This window comes from Rhinatrema bivittatum, chromosome 8 (genome assembly GCF_901001135.1).
Source record: "Rhinatrema bivittatum chromosome 8, aRhiBiv1.1, whole genome shotgun sequence".
Taxonomy (NCBI): domain Eukaryota; kingdom Metazoa; phylum Chordata; class Amphibia; order Gymnophiona; family Rhinatrematidae; genus Rhinatrema; species Rhinatrema bivittatum.
Window position 1 is genome coordinate 204,316,491 of NC_042622.1, and position 21,574 is coordinate 204,338,064.

The window sequence follows — 21,574 nt, forward strand, 5'->3', positions numbered from 1 at the left end:
ACAACCAGCATATTCAAAACAGATTGTATAAAGTACTTTTTCACTCTGCATACTATCAAGCTATGGAGTCTATTGCCAGAAGATGTGATCAAGGTGACTAGCATAGCAGGATTTAAAAGAGGTTTGGACAAGTTCCTGGAGGAAAAGTCCATAACATTATTAGCCAAGTAGACAAAAGAAAACTATTGCTAACCCTGGAGATGAGTAATAGGAATTAGATTACTTTATGGGATATGCCAGGTTACGACCTGGATTGGCCATTGTTGGAGATGGGATGCTGGGTGCAATGGACCTTGGCCTCCCCAGCATGGCAATCATGTTCTTATGTAGCTCTTTGAAATTCTTTCCCATTGGATTTACATCAGGAAAAAAATTATTTAAAATTCTATAAGGGAGTAAAGACATGGCTCATAATGAATGAGGGGTTTAAATTTGCAGATGACACAATTATTAACAGTTGTTAAACAGCAATCAATTGTGAGGAACTGCAGAAAGACTTTGAGACTAAAAGATTGTATACTCTAGGGGTAATAGGCACTGGCCGGATAAAAGTCCTAGCTAACAGGCCGATTCAATATCTGTGCGGGAAAATCAGACATTTGTGATTCCTAATGTGCGCCCATCCACTTTTCCCAGGCACGTGATGCAGTACCCTAATGAGCTGCTGCATTAAAAAGGAGGCACTAGGGGAAATTGTGTGTCCCTAGCACCTCCTCGGCATTAGGACCCAGGAGAAGTGATTGTGTGCAGAATAGGAAAATGGACGATCAATTTTATGAGCATCCATTTTCCTAACCCATGCAACCATGGGTTAGGAAAATAAGATGCTCGTAAATTGAGTATCCGTTTTCCAAAACTGACCGCTGTCTAGATCTTGTTTTTTATATTTTTTTCTCTTTGCTGCTTTCTGTGGTTCTTCAGACTTAATATCGCCATGATATTAAGTCAGGAACAACAGAAAAGCAGTATTTCTGCTTTTCTGTTAAACATTTGGGGCTCTTCAAGACTTAACACCAGCCCTGAAAACGGCATTAAGTTTTAAGGGTTAAAATGTGCGTTTTGGGCGCACAGTTATTTTTTACATAAGGGGGTAATAGCGTCATTTAAATGGCATTTACATGTGATGAGCACTATTAGCTATGTCTGGTTTGCATGCATGTTTTGGACGCGCTGATCTTCTTATTGCATCAAGGGTTATGGACGCACATTCAACTGTGGGTTAACTTGTGCACTAGCCTGAGCACACGGATTTGCATCAGCCTGTAAGTTTGGAGGGATGTTTGGTGTAACTACACTATTGAATACAACTAGCTATCTTAAATATAGCCAGATTACTTTATCCATCTATCTTTAGGACTACTCTTTGGCATGATCAGAGTTATCTGGAAAAGTTATCTGGCTAACTTAATTCTGCCCTGAAACCACCCCTATGTTATCCAGCTAAATTTTAGCCAGATAATGTTATCTATCCATCTATAATTTAGCTGGTTAAATGCAAAAAATATTCAAGCCAGAATTTTCCCAGATAACTGTTGGTTTTACTTTTATTAATATTAGATCTCTTTTGGTGATTTAATTATTCTTTTGGCTTAAATTATTAGGTGTATGTGTATTTGCTTTATTTTTTTTATTAATTGATGACTGTTTTGGTCTTTGGCTAAGTTGTTTTTATTGAGCTACTTTTGCTGTGGTGGGCCTCTGCCTAGGAGAGGAGCTGCTTCTGTTGTAACAGGCGCCATCCCAGAACATGCTACTACCATTGGGCCTTGGCTGGAAGAAGAGATGTAGCTGCTGTGGTCAGGCCATGGGCTGCCAGATGAGCTGTTGCTGGTCTGACTGCAGGAGAAAAGAAGTGAGATAGTCTGGAGAAATGAAAGGGCCAGAAGAGGCTGAAGGGAGAAGAAAGACAAGTGGTGAAAAAATGAAATAAAAAAACATTTTTTGAGTGAAAACAGAATTAAATAAGCAAAAGAAAAGTTGGGCTGGGCAGTTTTTGGCTGGCACCCAAGTTATCAGAACATGTGCTATCCCTGTATTGCTCTTATCTTTTGTCTGTCCTTAATGTGTATTGTTTGACCTTTTTCCTTTGGTAAGTTAGAGGTGAGAGTAAAAATAGCAAGAGATAGTATATCTGAAAACTTTTGTTTGCTAGTTTTTCAGGGGGAGGGGTCGAGCGGAGAAGAGGCTAGCTGGAAGGTTCTTATTGTTCCTTTGGATTCCAGTTCAGTTGGTACTGGCTTCATTGCCTATGTTTTAGGCCCCCTCTCCATCCTTATGGTTAACATTCAGGCCGATACAGTACAGTGCGCTCCGCAGAGCACACTGTTAACCCGCGTTTGGACATGCTTTTGGACATGCGTTTTCGACGCGCTAGCTTTACCCCTTATTCAGTAAGGGGTAATAGCGCGTCGAAAACGCGCGTCCAACCCCCCCGAAACTAATACCACCCGCATCATGCAAATGCATGTTGATGGCCCTATTAGTTATTCCCGCGCGATACAGAAAGTAAAATTGCAGCCAAGCCGCACATTTTACTTTCAGAAATTAGCACCTACCCAAAGGTATGCGTTAATTTCTCTCGGCACCGGGAAAGTGTACAGAAAAGCAGTAAAAACTGCTTTTCTGTACACCCTCCGACTTAATATTTATTTATTACTGGAAGTTCCTGTATAGTATACATATCACCCCGGTTTACAAGGAACCGTAACTATCGCTTCATTTAGCGGTTTATATTGAACATTTACATTGAACATAATAAATCTGAGAAACAGATTAGGATATAATATTGCTAAACAGTTAACAAATAACATGCGGGTTAATAAGTAAATAAGTAAGTAAATAACATTGAACTTAATTATATCATGGCGATATTAAGCTGGAGGTCCTAAAAGTTAAAAATAATTAAAAAATAAAAAAATAAAAAAATTTTTTAAATCTGCTCGCAGGTTGAAAACAGGACGCTTAATTTTGCCTGCGTCCAGTTTCCGAACCCGTGGCTGTCAGCGGGTTTGAGAACAGACGCCGGCAAAATTGAGCGACAGCTGTCAAACCCGCTGACAGCCGCTGCTCCTATCCAAAAAGAGGCGCTAGGGACACTAGCGCCTCTTTTTACCACGGGCCCTAATTTGAATAATTTTTTTTTCTGAATCGCGCGCACAGGAGAGTGGCCTGTGCATGCGCTTGGAGAGTGGATGCTCGCCCGCTCTCCTGCGATTTTTACTGTATCAGCCTGTATGTCAGTGACAGTCACAAAAAGGGATTAAATTAGCACAAATTCAAGACTCATGAGCTGAAGCGCCAGTCAGTGCTTCAACTGTAGCTATTATCCTTTTGTGCATCATTCATATACATTCATAATTAAATCATCTTATTTCAACTTTAAATTTTATGTAATGTTTACTTAATGATTGGCTTAAAAATGACCAGGCCGTCAGGTTAGATATTTTTTTTTTAATTTAAATTTTTTTTATTAAAGTTTGAACATATAAAGTGTTGCAGTAATTACCCCTCATGTCCCCCCTCCCCCAGTATGACAGAATCCAACATAAAGAAAACAAAACAAAAGAAAGCAGATTTATCCAGTCTAAAACAATCCATAAACAGAAATATCAGTAACTCGCATCATATACCTCCCCATGCAACATGATCCTCATTAGTCTTACAAATCCCAGGATGTAGGTTACCAGTGTTCTTAAAGCATTAAAATGAATGTATCACAATTGTATAATATAGTCCGAAAAAGGTTGCCAAGTTTTTTTGAAAGGAAGCTAGTCTATGGTGTTTTATAGCGGTTAGAGAAGCTAAATGGTAATATGAGTGCAGTTTTACAATAACATCTTTAAGCTGAGGCAGTTGGTCCGATTTCCATTTAAGTGCCAGTAGACTGCGGGCTGCTATGAACAATTGGGCGCTAAACTTTTGGTGTGATTTGCCCATAGGCTCAGGAAAAACATGCAACAAAGCTGTTGCGGCAGAGGGAGCAACCGGTACACCTATAATATCACTTGTCCATTGAAAGACCACATCCCAAAAAGGTGTGAGTCGGGGACAATCCCACCATATGTGCATATAAGTACCCTGTGCCCCACAATCACGCCAACATGTATCCGAGACATGGGGGTAGAATCTATGAAGTTTGTCTGGGGTAAGGTACCATCTATAGAGCACTTTGTAGCAGTTTGCTTTGTAGCCTGGTGGATATAGAACACCGTCTAGCCAAAGAGACTACCTCCCCCCAGGTTTTCTCTCCCAGTTGTCTACCCAGGTCAGTTTCCCATTGGGTAATATACTTGCAGGGCTCCATTTGGGATGGAAAGAATAAATGATAAAGTTTGGAGATGGATCCCCTAAGCACATCACTGTTGACAAGGTAAGATTCCAGCAACGTCCTTCCCGGTCTTAGGGAACTGGAGCGTTGAATACTGCAAACAAAATGTGAGTCTTGCTCATGTAACCGAACCTTATTGGCACCTGTTAGAATGTACGATAATCCACACATACCTACCTTATTTTATGTGCCTATTTGTGAACCGTTGCGATGGTATATAACTTAGCGACGGTATAGAAAAGATTTTAAATAAATAAATAAATATACCAAGAAGTCCCGGTGGTCAAGGTGAAAGAAGTCAAACAGCCTCTCCCGTGGGAGGAGATTGCCTTGAGTGAGCAGGTGACCTACAGTAGTGATACCCTTTTCCCGCCATAAGTGCATGTGTTGGGTTTGATAGCCAGTGGGTAGATGCACATTGTTCATGAGGGAGGATTGATAAAAATATTGGTGTTTTCCAACCAGCTTTTTGTTTGTTATGCGCCCAGATGCACATAGTAATTCCCAGCGACCAGGGGATATGCTTAGTTGGGCGCCAAGTATTACGGGGCTGCCGCAGTAAAACAGTCAGCTCCATGGGGCCCACAAGGTCTTGCTCTATTTGCACCATTGCTTTGGGGCTACACGCCGATGGAAATCCAACATTGGCTTTAATTGGGATGCACTATAATACCAGGATAGATTAGGCACCGCCATACCTCCCTGTAACTTTGGCAGGTAAAGCCCTGATCTAGCCAATCTGGGGGGGGCGCCTTCTCCAAATAAAATCAAAAATCTTTTTCTGCCAATTATGTAAAATGGTTGAGGGAATATATACCAGTAAAGAAGAGAACAAATAAAGGAATTTTTGTAAAACTGTCATTTTTGTTATGGCGATTCTTCCGAGCCAAGAGAATGTATTCTTGTTCCATCTGCTAAGGCCAGTGATGAGTTTATCGACCAAAGGGAGAACAAAGTCAGTTTGGCTGATAGTAAAATACCCAAATACTTAATATGAGATTTGGCCCACCTAAATGGAAACTTCTTCCCTATAGTCTGCACTGCCAAGGGGGTCAGATTAATGTCAAGGAACTCTGACTTTTCTAAGTTTACCTTGAGGCCCGCAACTTTACTAAAAATGTTTAATTCTCTCATCACACCCTCTAAGGAGTGAACAGGATCAGTTAAGATTAAAAGGACGTCATAAGCATTACAAACTTTCTTTATTTGCTGATCTCCCAGCATAATACCCTTAGGGGTAGATTTTAAAACCCCTGCGCGCGTAAATCCTCCCGGATTTATGCGCCGGAGCCATCGGAGACCCGGGAATCACCGGTGGAAGGACGGTCATGAGCGCCTCCATCCGGGATAGCAGCGGTGCCAGTGCTGCTGTCATCGGGTCGGTGACCAGTTCCATTCTCGGTGTCGGAGGAACCTGGAGCAGTTGCATTGCCTTGTCGATGTCCTCCTGGACCAGCCGATCCAGATTCCTCCGACACCGGCACCGAGAATGGAACCGGTCACCAACCCGATGACAGCAGCGCTGGCACCGCTGCTATCCCGGATGGAGGCGCTCATGACCGCCCTTCCACCAGTGATTCCCGGGTCTCCGATGGCTCCGGTGCACTCCCTCCCCATTGACAGCTTCATCGGGAGGAGAAACACAGTTCCGCATTCCTCCTTCGGGAGTATTGCCTCAGCCATCGATGCCATTTTGTCCCTTGCCACCGATTCATTCATCGGGAGCGATACGCACATCGGCACCATCGATGCTTCGATACCAGCACCGATGCCTTCCAGGCTGTCCACGGAGCCCCCGGCGATTCCTTCGATTTTCTCGGAGCCTTAGCCGGGGCCTTCGGGTATCCAACCCCCTTCTCATCCTACAGGTCAGTCTGCTGATCCTTATGACACCTGGGGTGGTGATACTTCCACAGACACCGATGACTTACCTTCACCTCCCTCTCCTACTGAAAGTAGAAAGCGTTGTCCTCCAGAGGACCTTTCTTTCATTAATTTTGTGAAGGAAATGTCTGAGTTGGTCCCTTTTCAGCTTCAGACGGAACAGCATGATAGGCACCAGATGATGGAGCTCCTCCAATTCCTGGATGCCCCTGAAGTGATCACTTCTATTCCCGTTCATCAAGTTCTTCTTGACCTCCTCAAAATGAATTGGGAAAACCCAGGATCCATTGCCCCAGTACAGAAAAGCTGACACTACCTATTTAGTACAGTCAGCCCTTGGCTTTCAAAAATCTCAGCTCGACCACCACTCAGTTGTGGTGGAATCAGCTCAAAAGAAAGCAAAAAGGACGAAGCCTCACTCATCTACCCCTCCTGTTAAGGAACACAAGTTCCTAGACAATATTGGTCAGCGAGTGTTCCAAGGGGCCATGCTCATCTCCAGAATTGCTGCTTACCAGCTGTATATGACCCAATACAATAGGGTCATTTTCAAGCAGATACAGGACTTCTCTGAAACCCTGCCTGAACAATTCCAACAACAGCTTCAAATCCTTGTCAACAAGGGGTTTTGAAGCAGGAAAGCATGAGATAAGAACAGCTTACGATATCTTCGACACCTCTACCAGAGTGTCTGCAGCTGCCATTTCGGCAAGACGATGGGCCTGGCTCAAATCTTCTGACTTTCGGCCAGAAGTACCAGACAGGCTATCTGACCTACCATGTGTAGGAGACAATCTGTTCGGTGAACAGATCCAGAAAATAGTGGCTGAATTAAAGGACCATCATGAGACCCTTAAACAGCTCTCATCTATACCTTCCGACTTCCCTCAAGACAGACCTTTAGGAAGGTCTCTAAGAAGTCATTCTTCCGTCCAAGGAAGTACAATCCTCCACCAACAAGGTCCCGAACTACGAGGCCTTCTGAAAAACCTCAGCCTCGCCAGACCCGAAAGCAAAAGCTGCAAGCAGCTCCCCAGCCGGGGCCTGCTTCAGGTTTTTGACTTTCAATTGGAGAGCAGCAGCCTGATTCCTCTGCCAAGCATACCAGTGGGAGGTCGATTGTGCCACTTTCACAGCATGTGGCAATCAATCACAACCGACCAATGGGTGCTAGCAATCATTGCTCAGGGTTACCACCTAAACTTTCTTGCTCTTCCTCCAGACTCACCACCTCTGCAAGCATGGAGAGTATCCGACCATTCTGTCCTTCTGGAGCAGGAGGTTTCCCTTCTTCTCCAATTAAGAGTAATAGAACCCATCCCATTCTCGCAGCAAGGCCTAGGGTTCTATTCCCGGTACTTTTTGATCCCCAAAAAATCCAGGGGACTTCGTCCAATTCTGGACCTAAGTGCTCTCAACAAGTACCTACAGCGAGAAAAGTTCAAGATGGTAACCTTAGGCTCGCTTCTACCTCTTCTGCAAAGAGGAGACTGGCTCTGCTCTCTGGACCTTCAGGATGCATACACACACATTGCGATAACTCCAGCTCATCGCAAGTACCTCAGGTTTTTAGTAGGCCCAAAGCACTATCAATACCACGTGCTTCCGTTCGGCCTAGCTTTGGCACCACGAGTCTTTACCAAATGTCTCGTGGTTGTCACAGCTTTTCTCAGGAAAGAAGGTGTTCACGTCTACCCCTATCTGGACGTCTGGTTAATCAGGGCTCCAACCCAGCAAGCCGCTCAGTCGTCCCTCAATTTGACCCTACACATTCTAATTTCTCTAGGATTTCTCGTCAATTACGAAAAATCCTGTTTAGTCCCATCTCAAACATTGTCGTTCATTGGGGCAGACTTGGACACCTTGCAGGCAAAAGCCTTTCTCCCTCAACAACGAGCGCTAACCCTCGTGTCTCTCGCTCACCAGTTACAGTCTCAGCATACAGCAACAGCTCGCCAGTTCCTCGTCCTTTTAGGACACATGGCGTCCTCAGTCCATGTCACACCAATGGCCCGCCTGGCTATGAGACTCTTGCATTGGACTCTGAGGTCACAACGGATTCAAGCTGTTCAGCCTCTTGTCGACCATTGTCCACATCACCGACTCACTCCGTCTGTCTCTTGCCTGGTGGAAAAATCACAACAATCTCCTCCAGGGACTGCCCTTTCAAGTGCCAGATCCTCAACTCATACTCACCACCGACGCTTCCAACCTCGGATGGGGAGCCCACGTGGACAATCTACAGACACAAGGGTCTTGGTCTCCAGAGGAAGCCAAACATCAAATAAACTTCCTAGAACTTTGAGCAATGCGATATGCTCTCAGGGCTTTTCAGGAATGCCTGTCAAATCATGTCATCTTATTTCAGACGGACAACCAGGTGGCCATGTGGTACATCAACAAGCAGGGAGGCACAGGCTCCTTCCTTCTGTGTCAGGAAGCTGCGCAGATTTGGTCGGAAGCACTCTCCCACTCGATGTACCTCAGAGCCACCTACTTACCGGGAGTGGACAATGTCTTGGCAGACAAATTGAGTCGTGTCTTCCAGCCACACGAGTGGTCTCTCAACCCCTCAGTAGCGACCTCAATCTTTCGCCAATGGGGATACCCCCAGACAGACCTCTTTGTGTCCCTCAGAACCACAAAGTGGACAACTACTGCTCCCTCATTCGGAGCGAGTGCTCTCAGCCCAGAGATGCATTCTCCCTCTCGTGGACAACCGGTCTGCTCTATGCATTCCCTCCACTTCCTCTTCTTTCGAAGACTGTCGTGAAGCTACGTCAGGACAAGGGAACCTTGATCCTGATAGCACCTCACTGGCCATGCCAAGTGTGGTTTCCTATACTCCAGGATCTCTCCATCCGCAGGCTCATTCCCTTGGGAACAGACCCGCATCTGATCACTCAAAACAACGGATGCCTACGCCATCCCAATCTTCAGGCCTTGTCCCTGACGGCATGGATGTTGAAGGGTTAATCCTTCAACCACTTAACCTTTCAGATTCGGTTTTTCGTGTCCTGATTGCTTCGCGAAAGCCTTCCACAAGAAAATCTTATTCCCATAAATGGAAAAGGTACACATCATGGTGCACTTCACAGTCCCTTGATCCCTTTTCATGTCCAATCCCAAGGTTTTTGGACTATCTCTGGCATTTGTCAGAGTCAGGTTTAAAGACTTCTTCAATCTGAATGCATGTCAGTGCGGTAGCCGCCTTCCATAAAGATGTCGGGGATGTTCCTATATCAGTACAACCCCTCGTAACATGCTTTTTAAAGGGCTTGCTCCATATCAAGCCACCTTTACATCCTCCGGGCCCCTTCTTGGGACCTTAATCTGGTTCTTGGTTGGCTCATGAAACCACCATTCAAGCCTCTTCACTCCTGTGACCTAAAATATCTCACATGGAAAGTGATTTTCCTTTTGGCTATCACTTCAGCTCGCAGAGTTAGTGAGTTGCAGGCCCTAGTTACCTATCCGCCTTACACTAAACTCCTGCAGGACCGGGTGGTACTCCGCACTCACCCTAAATTTTTACCTAAGGTAGTTTCGGAGTTTCACATTAATCAATCCATCATACTACCTACCTTCTTTCCCAGGCCCCATTCCATTCCAGGGGAACAGGCTCTGCATACCCTTGACTGTAAACGGGCTCTAGCGTTCTACCTAGACCGTACAGTTGCCCACAGGAAGAGTACTCAATTATTCGTCTCTTTCCATCCCAATAAATTAGGGCAACCTGTGGGTAAGCAGACTCTCTTCTCCTGGTTGGCGGACTGCATATCTCTTTGCTATCAGCAAGCAGGCATTCCTTTTCAAGACCGTGTTAAAGCACATTCTGTGAGGGCCATGGTGACTTCAGTAGCACACCTACGATCGGTGCCGCTTCCTGACATTTGCAGGGCTGCCACCTGGAGTTCTCTCCACACCTTTGCAGCCCACTATTGCTTGGACAAAGCCGGAAGACAAGATTCCATCTTCGGCCAGTCTGTCCTGCGTAACTTATTTCCAACGTGACGTACCTACACACTTCCACCTGCCCGGTGGGGTTCAGGATGCCCTCTACCAAATTCCACCCCAGTTGTTGTGCCTGTTGCACGCCGTTGGGTACATTTGGTGCATATTCGGACATCCTCAGCTTGGTACTCACCCATATGTGAGGACTACCATCCTGCTTGTCCTGTGAGAAAGCAAATGTTGCTTACCTGTAACAGGTGTTCTCACAGGACAGCAGGATGTTAGTCCTCATGAAACCTGCCCGCCGCCCCGCAGTGTTGGATTCGTAACATTTTGTTATTTTATTTTTCGGCACTGCCTGTAGCTTTCAAATAAGACTGAAGGGGGACCCCTGCTGGCTGCAGGGTTAGTGCCATGCTGGGCATGCCCAGTAGGGGCCAGTCAAAGTTCTGGAAACTTTGACAGAAGTTTTCCGTGATTGGGCTCCATCCTGATGATGTCACCCATATGTGAGGACTAATCCTGCTGTCCTGTGAGAACACCTGTTACAGGTAAGCAACATTTGCTTTCTCTCCTGAGAAGAAAGCGCTTCCTATAAGTGTTGAGACCTTTAACATTAAGTGAGATTATCTTGACCATGATATTTGTAAGAACAAGGAAATCACATCTGTAACATCATTGAAACATTCTGCAAGGTAGAAGACACCAGGACTGTGTAAAACATGTGATAAGAGAAATGGAGATAAACAGCCTTCATAGGATTCAAAAATCTGCAAAGAATTGTGCAAGAAGAACACACCATTCCCCAAATCCCAAAACATAGAGATTTGCTGAACCATCGCAAACCGCAGTTCCAGGGGTGCATGGTGTGCAACGCATAGGCCCCCAACCAACCACTCTCTCCCCCCTCCCTTCAAAAGTAGAACATGAACAAAGAATTGGCATTAATCTTCAATCTTCATTTCAGCCCATATTAAGTGAAAGCCATTCAGAGTCATAAATTTACACTGAAATAACCTCCTGTCAGTTAACTTTCCAGGCACTGGAAATAAAGTCACAGAAAGGTGACAGCCTGTATCATCATGGCAAAGCAGTGGTCTGATGTCTGCGCAGTTGGCCACGACCAGGCCCTGGTCGGCGCCATCTTGGAGTCGTAGCTGCCGCTGGAGCTTGTAGCGGTTTAGTTGGTGCAGTAAAGTTAATAGCGATTCCCGCCTGTTTAAAGCATTCAATGGCGTCTGCCATCGATTTTATATGGTATGATATACCCTTTTGCTGGAAAATGAGAGCAAATGGGAAAGCCCACCGATATCTGATTTCTTCATTTCTCAGCGCAGTGGTCACTTCTCCAAGTTGAAATTGTGGTAAATAGAGATATCGAGATCATGCCATTTACAGTGAGGGTTAGATCAAGAACCTCTTCTTTAATTTTGAAATGGTGGAATTTGATAATGGTGTCTCGAGATTGATTGTCCCTTCTGGGGCCCAAGGCCCGATGAGCGTGCTCTAAATCAATCGTGGGTTCCCCTGTATCTTCCTCCTTAGACGTTCCATTGCAAGATAGAAGGTGCTTACAGAGAGCTGTTGCTGTGGCCAGACAATCTTGACATTGCTCGGTTTCCGGGATCCCTCTGATACGCAGATTCGCTCGGTGCAAGCAATTTTCAAGGTCCTCAACTTTTTCAGACAGGGATTCAATCTCTGTAGTCAGCATCAAGCTTTGAGTTGTTAGCGTTTCCATCAGGGCACCCTGATTGTCAGCTCGAACGTCGAGATCATCCACCCAATGCCCCATCGCATTTAGATCTTCTTTCATTGCGGTCATGGAAGCCAGTAATTCAGCCTTGTGTGTTTTGAGGTCAGCCCTCAGTTTCATGAACCAGTTCCGCATCTCGGCCTGGGTCGGGAAGTCCGGGTATGGGTCAGCTGTGTGTTGTTCAGCGCTGACCACAGGCCCGGTGCACGAGTCAGCGGTTTCACCCGCGTGTTCCAAAGGCTTCTCGGCTTGTTCGTCGCCATCTGGCGGTAACTCCCCCCCCCCCCCCCCCCCCCCCCCCCCCCCCCCCCGATTTTATTAAAAGAGAATTGCTTCAAATCCGTAGTTCTTTTTCGAGTAGCCATCCTAAGCATTTCCCACACACTTAGCCAGCGAAGGGGAGAGCCGAGGGCTGAATCAGCTTTTAAAAATGCCTTAGTAAGTTAGGGAGTGAGCGGAGCAGTCGAATCAGGCGGTCATCTTGCTGCGCTGCTCGTTAGTGCCCCCAGGTTAGATGTTTTTTAAGGAGCTTCCTTGGGATATTTAAATGGCAGGAGAACAGTTAAGGATGAATTAACCAATAAATAGATTAGGCAAGTACCTATGACCAGCCTCTACAGAAGTTACTTGCTTTATATCATTAGCTGTGATGCCATGCAGTTTTTGGCAGGGGGGGAAGGAAACCAGCTTTCCACATGTCCAAGGGCAGCTAAGGGTATAAATCTGCCACTAGATTTGTGGATGTATGCAATTGGCCAGGGAGTGAGAAAAGCACTTCCCCACACTGCTTTGTATCCCCCCCCAGTAACTGGGATGAAGGTCTGGGGATTGGAGATGAAATCACAAAAAAATAGCAAGAATCATAATAGAATCAGTAGTAATGTATTATTCTTGCTACGGGTTTTTTTTTTTTGTGATTTTTAGCTCCAGTTTCCAGGACTGCATCCCAGCTATTTAAAAAAAAAATACATACTTCTCTTTCCTTGGACAATTGCATCCAATTATAAACCTGTAGATGCATGCATCAAGTAGTGCTATAGATGTGATAACATAGAAGCATGAAATATGCCAACAGATAAAGACCATAAAGTTCTTGTGCACATACTTCCAAGCACCAGTTTGCTAAGACTTCCACGAATTCACCCACATCCTCCACCACTTGCACCAGACCCCTACCCAAAAACTGCAGATAAAAGAGAAGTCAGATTTAGTATCCACAACTTGATTAGCAGGTATAAAAGCATGCGCGAATTGTTTGATTTATGCACATACTTGAGGTACAGTAATTTTCAAGAGGATTTATGTGCATAAAGCATATATAGCAATTTTTAAAAGCCCATTTATACATGTCCTTTTAACAATTCAGCCCGATGGAGTGAATTTTTAAAGGAGTTGTATGTGTAAAATTAGCAATTTTTAAAGTCCATTTAAGCGTGTAAAACCTTTTGTGTGTATTTCAAAATCCTCCAGAATGCCCTTGCGCACATACTTTTCTGCAAGGCAGCAGCTATACATGTACTCTTGCCCTTCTGAAAATTTTCTTACTACGCACAAAGGTTACTTGTACACTCATATGTAGATTTTACATGCACAACCCCTATATACGATTTTTGAGACATATTGGATCATTTCACATTTTAGGAAACACCATCATTCAAACCTGTTCAAGAAAAGGGGAATATTTTCAATACTTCCAGTGCACTTATTGTTTTTGATGTATATATAATACTAGTAGATGTCTTCTGGTACATTTGTGTAATCCCCTTAGGAACATGTTTTTTATATAGTGAAACAAGGGTCTCGTGTCAAGATCATCAGTGTAGTGATTTGTAGCATTGTAATGGCTTGGGCCGGATAGGGTACATTCTATACATCAAAATACAGCATGTGTTATTTAATGTTAGAGTTTGTGTTATTCTTTATAGTTGTATTGGGTTGGGCCAATTAAAGTGAATCTTATGTGTTTTTATGAAGTGTTTTAATACATTTTATACTTATAGGTGTAATTATACTGGTTTAAAGTTTATGTATTATAACAAGTTTTATGAAATAAGGACAGGTTTCTTTCTTTTTGTTTATTATTTATGCCTGAAGTCAATGCAAGTTACCCCCTTTCTTCATTTCCAGCCACTAGGGATCTTCTATTTTTATCCCATGCTCTCTTGAATTAATTACCATTCTTGTCTTTACCACCTCTTCCAGAAGTGCATTCCATGCAACCACCACCCTTTCTATGAAGAAATATTTTCTGATGGTCTGAGTCTACCTTCTTGGAATTTCATTGCATGATCCCTAGATCTGCAGCTTTCTTTCCATCGAAAAAGGTTTGGTTCTTGTGCATCATTAGTACCTTTTCAGGTATTTAAAAGTCTGTATCATATTTTACCCTCTTTTTCCTCTCCTCCAGGATATATGTATTTAGATCCTTTAGTCTCATCTCAGTCTTTTGGTGCAAATCCCACACTGTATTCTTTGTATTATTTCCATCCTGTCTCTATCCTTTTTGAGATACGTTCTCTAGAACTGAACACAGTACTCCACGTGAGGCCTCGCCAAAGACCCTGTACCAGGGACATTATTGCCTCCTTTTCCTGCTGGTTATGCCTCTCTATGTAGCCCAGCATCCCTCTAGCTTTAGCCATTACCTTGTTACATTGTTTTGCGGTCTGTAGATCGTCAGACACAATCACTCCAAGGTCTCTCTCCCGGTTCGTGCACATCAGTCTTTAAATAACCCCTGCCCCCCAAATCACGTATAGCTCCTTTAGGTTATTGCATCCCAAATGCACTTCTTGGCATTGAATCCTTGCTGCCAACACAGACCACTCTTCAAGCTTCATAAGATTTTTTTTCATTGTTGCTGCTCCTTCAGGTGTGTCCACTTAAGTTACAAATCTTAGCGTTATCTGCAAAAAGCCAGACTTTGTAACTCGTCCACAATATCATCCACAAATATATTGAACAGAATCAATCCTTGAGACATTCCATTTATCACTGTTCTCTCTTCAGGGTAGATTCCTTTTACCACTAGGCACAGTCTCAATCAACCAATTTGTAATCCATTCCATCACTTTGGGATCTACTCCCAGGCTTCTCATGTTATTCATGAGCTTCCTATGCAGAACAGTATCAAAAGCTTTGCTGAAATCTAAGTTAATCACACTGATCTAATTCTCTAGTCACCTAATCAAAAAAATCAATCTTATTCATTTGACATGATATTCCTCTGGTAAAACCGTTTCTTCGGATCCTGCAACCCAGTGCATTATAGATAGTTCAATATCCTTTCCTTCAGCATTCTCCATGTATTTTCCCACCTCTGAGGTAAGCTAACCGGCCTGTAATGTCCAGCTTTCTCTTTGATGCTACTTTGTGAAGCAGAGAGGAGGCTGTCTTTCTCCAATCTTGCGGTACCACTCCCGTGTCCAAGGATCCACCAGCACCTCTCTGAACTTGCTTAATATCCTGGGATGTATCGTATCAGGCCCCATTGCATTGTCCATGTTCAGTTTTCCAAGTTCAACCCAGACTCATCTACCTGCTTCCATCTGTACTCTTGCCAGTCAGCAATGGCCCATCTCCATGGTCTGTAACTGACTGTTAGCATTTACCTAATTTTATGCAGTTTTTTATTTTTACAGAAAGCACTGTCATTTCCTATTATGAAACTGGAATATTCCATTTCAGATTGAGTATGATTAAGAAAACAATTATCTGTTGAAAGTTAGAAATTATGCTGGATATCTTATTTGTAAATAAATGACATCTGCTGTCTGCCATTTTAGTCAAGTAACCTGCTCTTTTTAGTCTGTCTTCTCACCAAGGGCTGGTTATAGAAGATTATCATACTAGGCATTCATGCATGTACATATGTTTAAAAGTGTTTTACATTGTGAACATATTCAGATAATTTGGGGGGAAAAACAGACTGAGAATCTTATTTTTTTTTTCCTTTCCCTAGGTAACGGAGCTGAATGAACCACTCTCCAATGAAGAGAGGAACCTCTTATCAGTAGCTTATAAGAATGTGGTTGGGGCACGTCGCTCTTCCTGGAGGGTGATTAGTAGCATTGAACAGAAGACATCTGCTGATGGAAATGAAAAGAAGATAGAAATGGTACGGGCATACCGTGAGAAGATTGAAAAGGAGCTAGAAGCTGTGTGCCAGGATGTTCTGAGCCTGCTAGACAACTACTTGATCAAGAACTGTAGTGAAACACAATATGAGAGTAAGGTCTTCTACCTGAAAATGAAAGGAGACTATTACCGCTACTTGGCTGAAGTGGCCACTGGTGAGAAGAGGGCCACTGTAGTGGAGTCCTCAGAGAAGGCATACAGTGAAGCTCATGAAATCAGCAAGGAGCATATGCAGCCAACACACCCGATTAGGCTTGGCCTGGCACTTAATTACTCGGTTTTCTACTATGAAATCCAGAATGCTCCTGAGCAGGCATGCCACCTAGCCAAAACCGCGTTTGATGATGCCATTGCTGAGCTGGACACCCTTAATGAGGACTCCTACAAGGACTCCACACTCATCATGCAGCTCCTTCGTGACAATCTAACACTCTGGACAAGTGACCAGCAAGATGATGATGGTGGAGAAGGCAACAATTAAACCTTAGATGGACTGGCAGCCGCACGCTGATGCTACTACCGCAGTCTTTATTTTTTTCCCACAAGTGGGGGGTCGAGGGTGGGGGAGGGGAAGGGAGGGTGACCTTCCTAGGGAGGACCTCACCACCTGTCTTTGATTGCCTCTTCGACATTTTGCCAAAATACCACTAGTGGAAAGTCAGACTGGCTATGCTGGTTCGGAATGACGGCCTCACACTGGCATATGGACTGTTCTGTAGTTATTAATAAAAATGGAGCTGTTTTTAATTTAACGCTAGAAATCTTAAAGGTATTAAGATGAAAAATAACTTGAATGGAATGGCCCTCATTTCAAAAATAGTTTTGTGGTTCCAGTAAGAATTTCTTTTCATATGTTTTTTCTAGTATTTTAAGTGCTGTATATATTTTGTCATACCTGTGTGCTTTTCAAGGTGCACTCTACTTGTTATGGCATACTTTTAACCCCAGATTGAGAAATCTAGAATGTGGGTGGGGCCTTACATTCTAGGCTACAACTGATTATTAGTTTTAAAATGCTTATTACCTGACAGTATTAGCACTAAACAAGAGTACAGTATGTCTGTTGTAGCCATATGTGACTTAAAGCCATTGATTTAGTTTTATTTTTGCTAGAATTCTTGTTGCTTGCCATACTTCTCCTGCCCAGACCAATAGGATTAGTTTAATCAAGATTTGTTTCCCAAAGCTACAAAAACCTCTCCCAAGGAGCAATGAAGCTGCTTGAAATTTTGGGGGGAAAAATAGTAATGGATATATAATAGGTGAGTAACATAGTAAAAAATGACAGTGGAAAGACTAACTAGCCCATCCAGTCTTTCCAGTTATTCCTGTCCATGGTTGCAAGGATATATCCTAGCTCCCAGGCATAGAGCATGACCGTTTGTAACATATTCTCCTTATCCAGGACAGTTTTTGTTATCTTCCTTATTTATCCTCTTATCATCTTAGGCAGGTGAGCATACAAGATCCCCAACTTAGTTCATAGGCAACACCCTTCCCTTTTCATGTCTATCTTTTAGTTTGGGGCAAAAGAAGTATCTAAATTAATTGAGCGAGGATGGGTTAAGGTGTGATGGAGATAGGTATCTGTAACACCCTGGAAAGAAAGAAAGAAAGTGTTTCAGGTCTGTATGTTGTGCGCTGTATTGGTAATTCAAAGAACATCTGGTCTCTAACTGCAGCAGCTCATTCCTCAGGGATTTATACTGCCATTTTGCTTTCACTTGGTTTTTTTTTTCCTCCCACTGTGCCATGAGCTATGTTAGTAGTTCAGAATAGTATTCATGTTTTTGCTTGTGAAATCTATTCATATCTCCTGGGAAACTTGTGATGTAGTGAACGAAATGAGCTATTTGGTAGAGAAATCCATGAAGGAAGAGCTACCTATAATCTCAAAAATCATTAGGTTTGTTTTCAGTTTTGCAGAAATGTTGACTGAAATTGAACCAGATAATGTTTACCCAACATTTCATGCTGGCTTATGGCTAAGGTTAATGTTTGCTATAGTTTTCCTCCTCATTGGACTGTACCAAAGTTCAGCAATGAAGGGAAACTTGAATGCTGTCATATAAACAGGAATGTACAAATTATTTTATATATGTCCAGCTGACAACAGAGCATTTTGGTGCTGCATGTAGTTTAGCTTAAATAGTGACATTAAGGCTGTCATAAGGTGATTACTGGAAAATGATTCTCTTTTAAAACCGTGACTAAATTGATCATGTTAAAAATGAGCATACAAACTAAATTTGCCTTAAAACTAGTCGATTGTTTTGGGGGCAGTTTTCAGGAGGGGAGGAGTCTGTTTAGAACTGGGTTGAGGAACATTGGCTGATCAGTGTGGGGTTAGCCTGTGTGTCTTTACAAGAATAGTGTCAAATTTATGCACATTAACTGAAAATTGTAAAAGTTGCAAAAACAAGCACTATTGCATAATTTATCCTTTTATTTTGAAATTGTCAAATGACCTTTTTGTTAATAAATTGTAAGATGTGAATAGAATAGAAAAGGTTAAATACAAACACAGAAAAGTAAGCAAGATTTTTGTTTTGTTTTTGGGTCCAGCAATATACCCAAGCTCAATAGGAACCAGCCTCTAATGGGCTATATTGCTGTGACCATTCTTGTCTACTTAGGGAAGGGGAAACAGGTTTCTTTTATTTTTATATCTCCACTCCAAATTCATCCTATGCATAATATTCTTGGCCAGGGGCCACAAACCACAATTTCTTTAGTTTGGCCTCTAGGTGTTACTGAGCAATGGTGGGGGCTGTGAACATTGTCCCAACAACATCCCTAGCCAGACTAGGTTAGCCCAGGAGTTAAATCCAGGTTTCCACAGGGCAGTGCACAACCCGTATCATGGAGCTTCCAAGCCATCTCAAGTAAGCAGAATTTAACTCTCAAATTGTATGTATTGTTATGGTTGAGAGTTCATGTCATGCATGAACTCACTCTTTCCCTTAAACAAAAAGACTGATTTAGAGTTTTACAGAACTTGAATTAGACTAAAATTAGTTTATATTGAGGTAACTGAGGTAAAACATGCACAACAGAATTGGTAAGTAAATAAATTTAAATTATCCTATATTTTTGAAGAATATATCTGGTACCACTGATTGTCCAAAATGGAAAAACACAGGCAATGAGGAGAGTTTTGAAAACATACAACGTAATGCAATGGCCTTGAAAAGCGTGCCCCTCCATCTATAAATACATTGAAAAGCTTTGAAGCTTTCTGTTTTCGAGGGCTCTGGACTTGGCCTCTTTCTGCGCCAGAAAAACGTTTGAGTATTTCTGTGTCAGACTGCACAAACCTGTATTGTCATAAGATTAAAATTGCATGTTCAAACAAACAATAGTTTTTCCATAAACGGATTGCATGAGCAACAATATATTTTGATTTTTCAAGTTGTATAGATTCTCAATCTTTATAACCCTTAGTTCTTGGCCCAAAAAGCAAGGTAGAAGACTTATTGGATGTGACTTTTTTCACTAAGTGATAATGAGACAGCCTCATTGTGGGGCGACATTTCAGAAGTTCAATAGAATGACAGTCTTGCATTTTAGTTAAACTGTATACATCAGATACCAAAATGCCATTGTCTAGGTGTGATAATTTCAGCCTGTTTTGCTTATTTTTATAATAATGTCATGTCTACTTAGCTGTATTTTTGAAAGTGATTTACTGGAATTACAAACTATTTTTGGTTTTCTTTCATTTATGGCTTTTGCTCTGGCTGCTGAGGGGGGAGGGATGGGAAATGAAAAGATTAAAAGAGAGTTAAACAGTGGGAAAGGTAAACATTTTTTAGGCAACTTGAATGTTTGTTTTCCTTTTTTATTTTTTTGGAATTGCACTTGCCTATATAACTCTCCAGTGAAATGATTACTGCTGCATTACTCTTGATACAATATTGTGCATGCTAGTGTTGTATTTCTATACAGTAGCTTGAAATTTATTAACTTATACTGTAGATGTTATGTATTCCTATGACAAAACTAGTCTTCAAAGATTTTCAAAAAATCTTTATTTTTTTTTCTTTTGGGAGAAGGGGTGGGAAAGCGGGTGAAGTTCACTCTACCAAACAGTGATCGTAACAAATTGATCTGTTATGGATGTTGCTATAGTGACATGCAATTGTATATGATTTTATTTAAAAAAAAAAAAAAAAAAAAAAGCAAGACACCAGTGTTAGCTTAAACTTAATGTCTGGTGTTCGTCATGGTGACATTATAACTATTGCAGTGTAGGAAAAACAATGAATATGTTTTTTGAACAAGCCTTTGTGCTTTTGTCATGTTATGCAGTGAACTATTTAAAACCTGATCAGTGAGGTTTTTATTTTATTTTTTATTTTTCCCTTCAAAACTGTTTCTGTGAGGAATTTTCACACACGGACCATTCTTAAATTAAGTTTTTCCTCAGTGATGGAATAACATGAATGTGAGTCATTATGTAGCTGTCGCACATTGAGCAAATAAACTTACAGATCTGATGTCATTGCTGCTTTAAATGTGTTACATGTACTCGTTTATTTATGATTTTCCAATAGGATTTAGAACAGTGACTAATGTTTACACTAAAGTGAGCACAAGCTGTGGGATCCACTTAGTTTTAGGATGATGTTTCTCAATTACCATTCTGATCACTTAGAATTTCTAAGAGAATTTCTGAAGTCTTCTAGTGATCTCTTGACATATAGGTTATAAGAGGGAGTACATTGGTATAGTAACGCTTCCTAAATTAATTTCTCTTGTACCAGTTAAGTTCCTCAGAATCATATATTGGAATTATCACTCATGAACTTAACACCTTTGGTGTGTGGAGCCTGTTGGAAGGACGTTTTGGCACAACATTAATGAAAATAGTGTTTTCCAACCTTTTTCAAATCCAAGGTACACATACATTAATAAAAATGTTGTGTGACCACCAGTCTCCATGGAGCAGGCAGTGCAGAAATGGAGAGGACATGTATGGCCAAAAGAAAAACTAGAGAAGCAATGAAAATCATACTAGTCTCTCTTCCCAATTATAAAACAATGGGAGAAAGGGGCAGAAGCATACATAGACCTGTCAAATTGGAGCAGCATTCCAGTAGCCTTTGAAATTAACAGATACCTCTGCATCAGGGCAGGAGGCTTTGGTTACAAGCTTTAAGTAGATGATATTAGCTAATGGTATGACAAACATTCCTTCCAACATGTGTGTCTGTATCAAAATACACTTAAAGGAGAATGTGGTGTGCGCGCATATGCATAGTCTGTTAGGCTTATAAGTGTGAGCACTGCATACTCTTTGGCAGGCATGTGCATCTATGCTAAGCTGTGCACAGAGCATGCACATAACTCAGATTGTGTATGTATGCTGCTCACCAGATAAGATGCACATATGCACATTACTACACCTGTGCACCCTGCTGATCATGGACAGGTAAGAGTTCTGTGGTTGGATGAGAGGAAGAGATTGCTGGGTTCTGGCTGGGGGGTTGCAATGTGCTTGCCTTGAGCTGTGG

The 21,574-nt window shown here is 42.4% G+C and overlaps 1 protein-coding gene across 4 annotated transcripts in view; it reads left to right on the forward strand.

Moving 5' to 3' along the window:
- Positions 1-20,557, forward strand: part of YWHAG (tyrosine 3-monooxygenase/tryptophan 5-monooxygenase activation protein gamma) — a 134,339-nt gene extending 113,782 nt beyond the window's left edge. For 3 of the 4 annotated variants that reach the window (XM_029612650.1, XM_029612652.1, XM_029612651.1), the window contains exon 2: positions 15,883-20,557. In XM_029612650.1, the coding sequence (XP_029468510.1) occupies positions 15,883-16,539 (657 nt within the window). In that variant the 3' untranslated portion in view covers positions 16,540-20,557. Of the gene's footprint in view, positions 1-14,136; positions 14,246-15,882 lie in introns of those variants that run through there. The other variant, XM_029612653.1, reaches the window with a different exon arrangement.
- Positions 20,558-21,574: the final 1,017 nt, after the last annotated feature.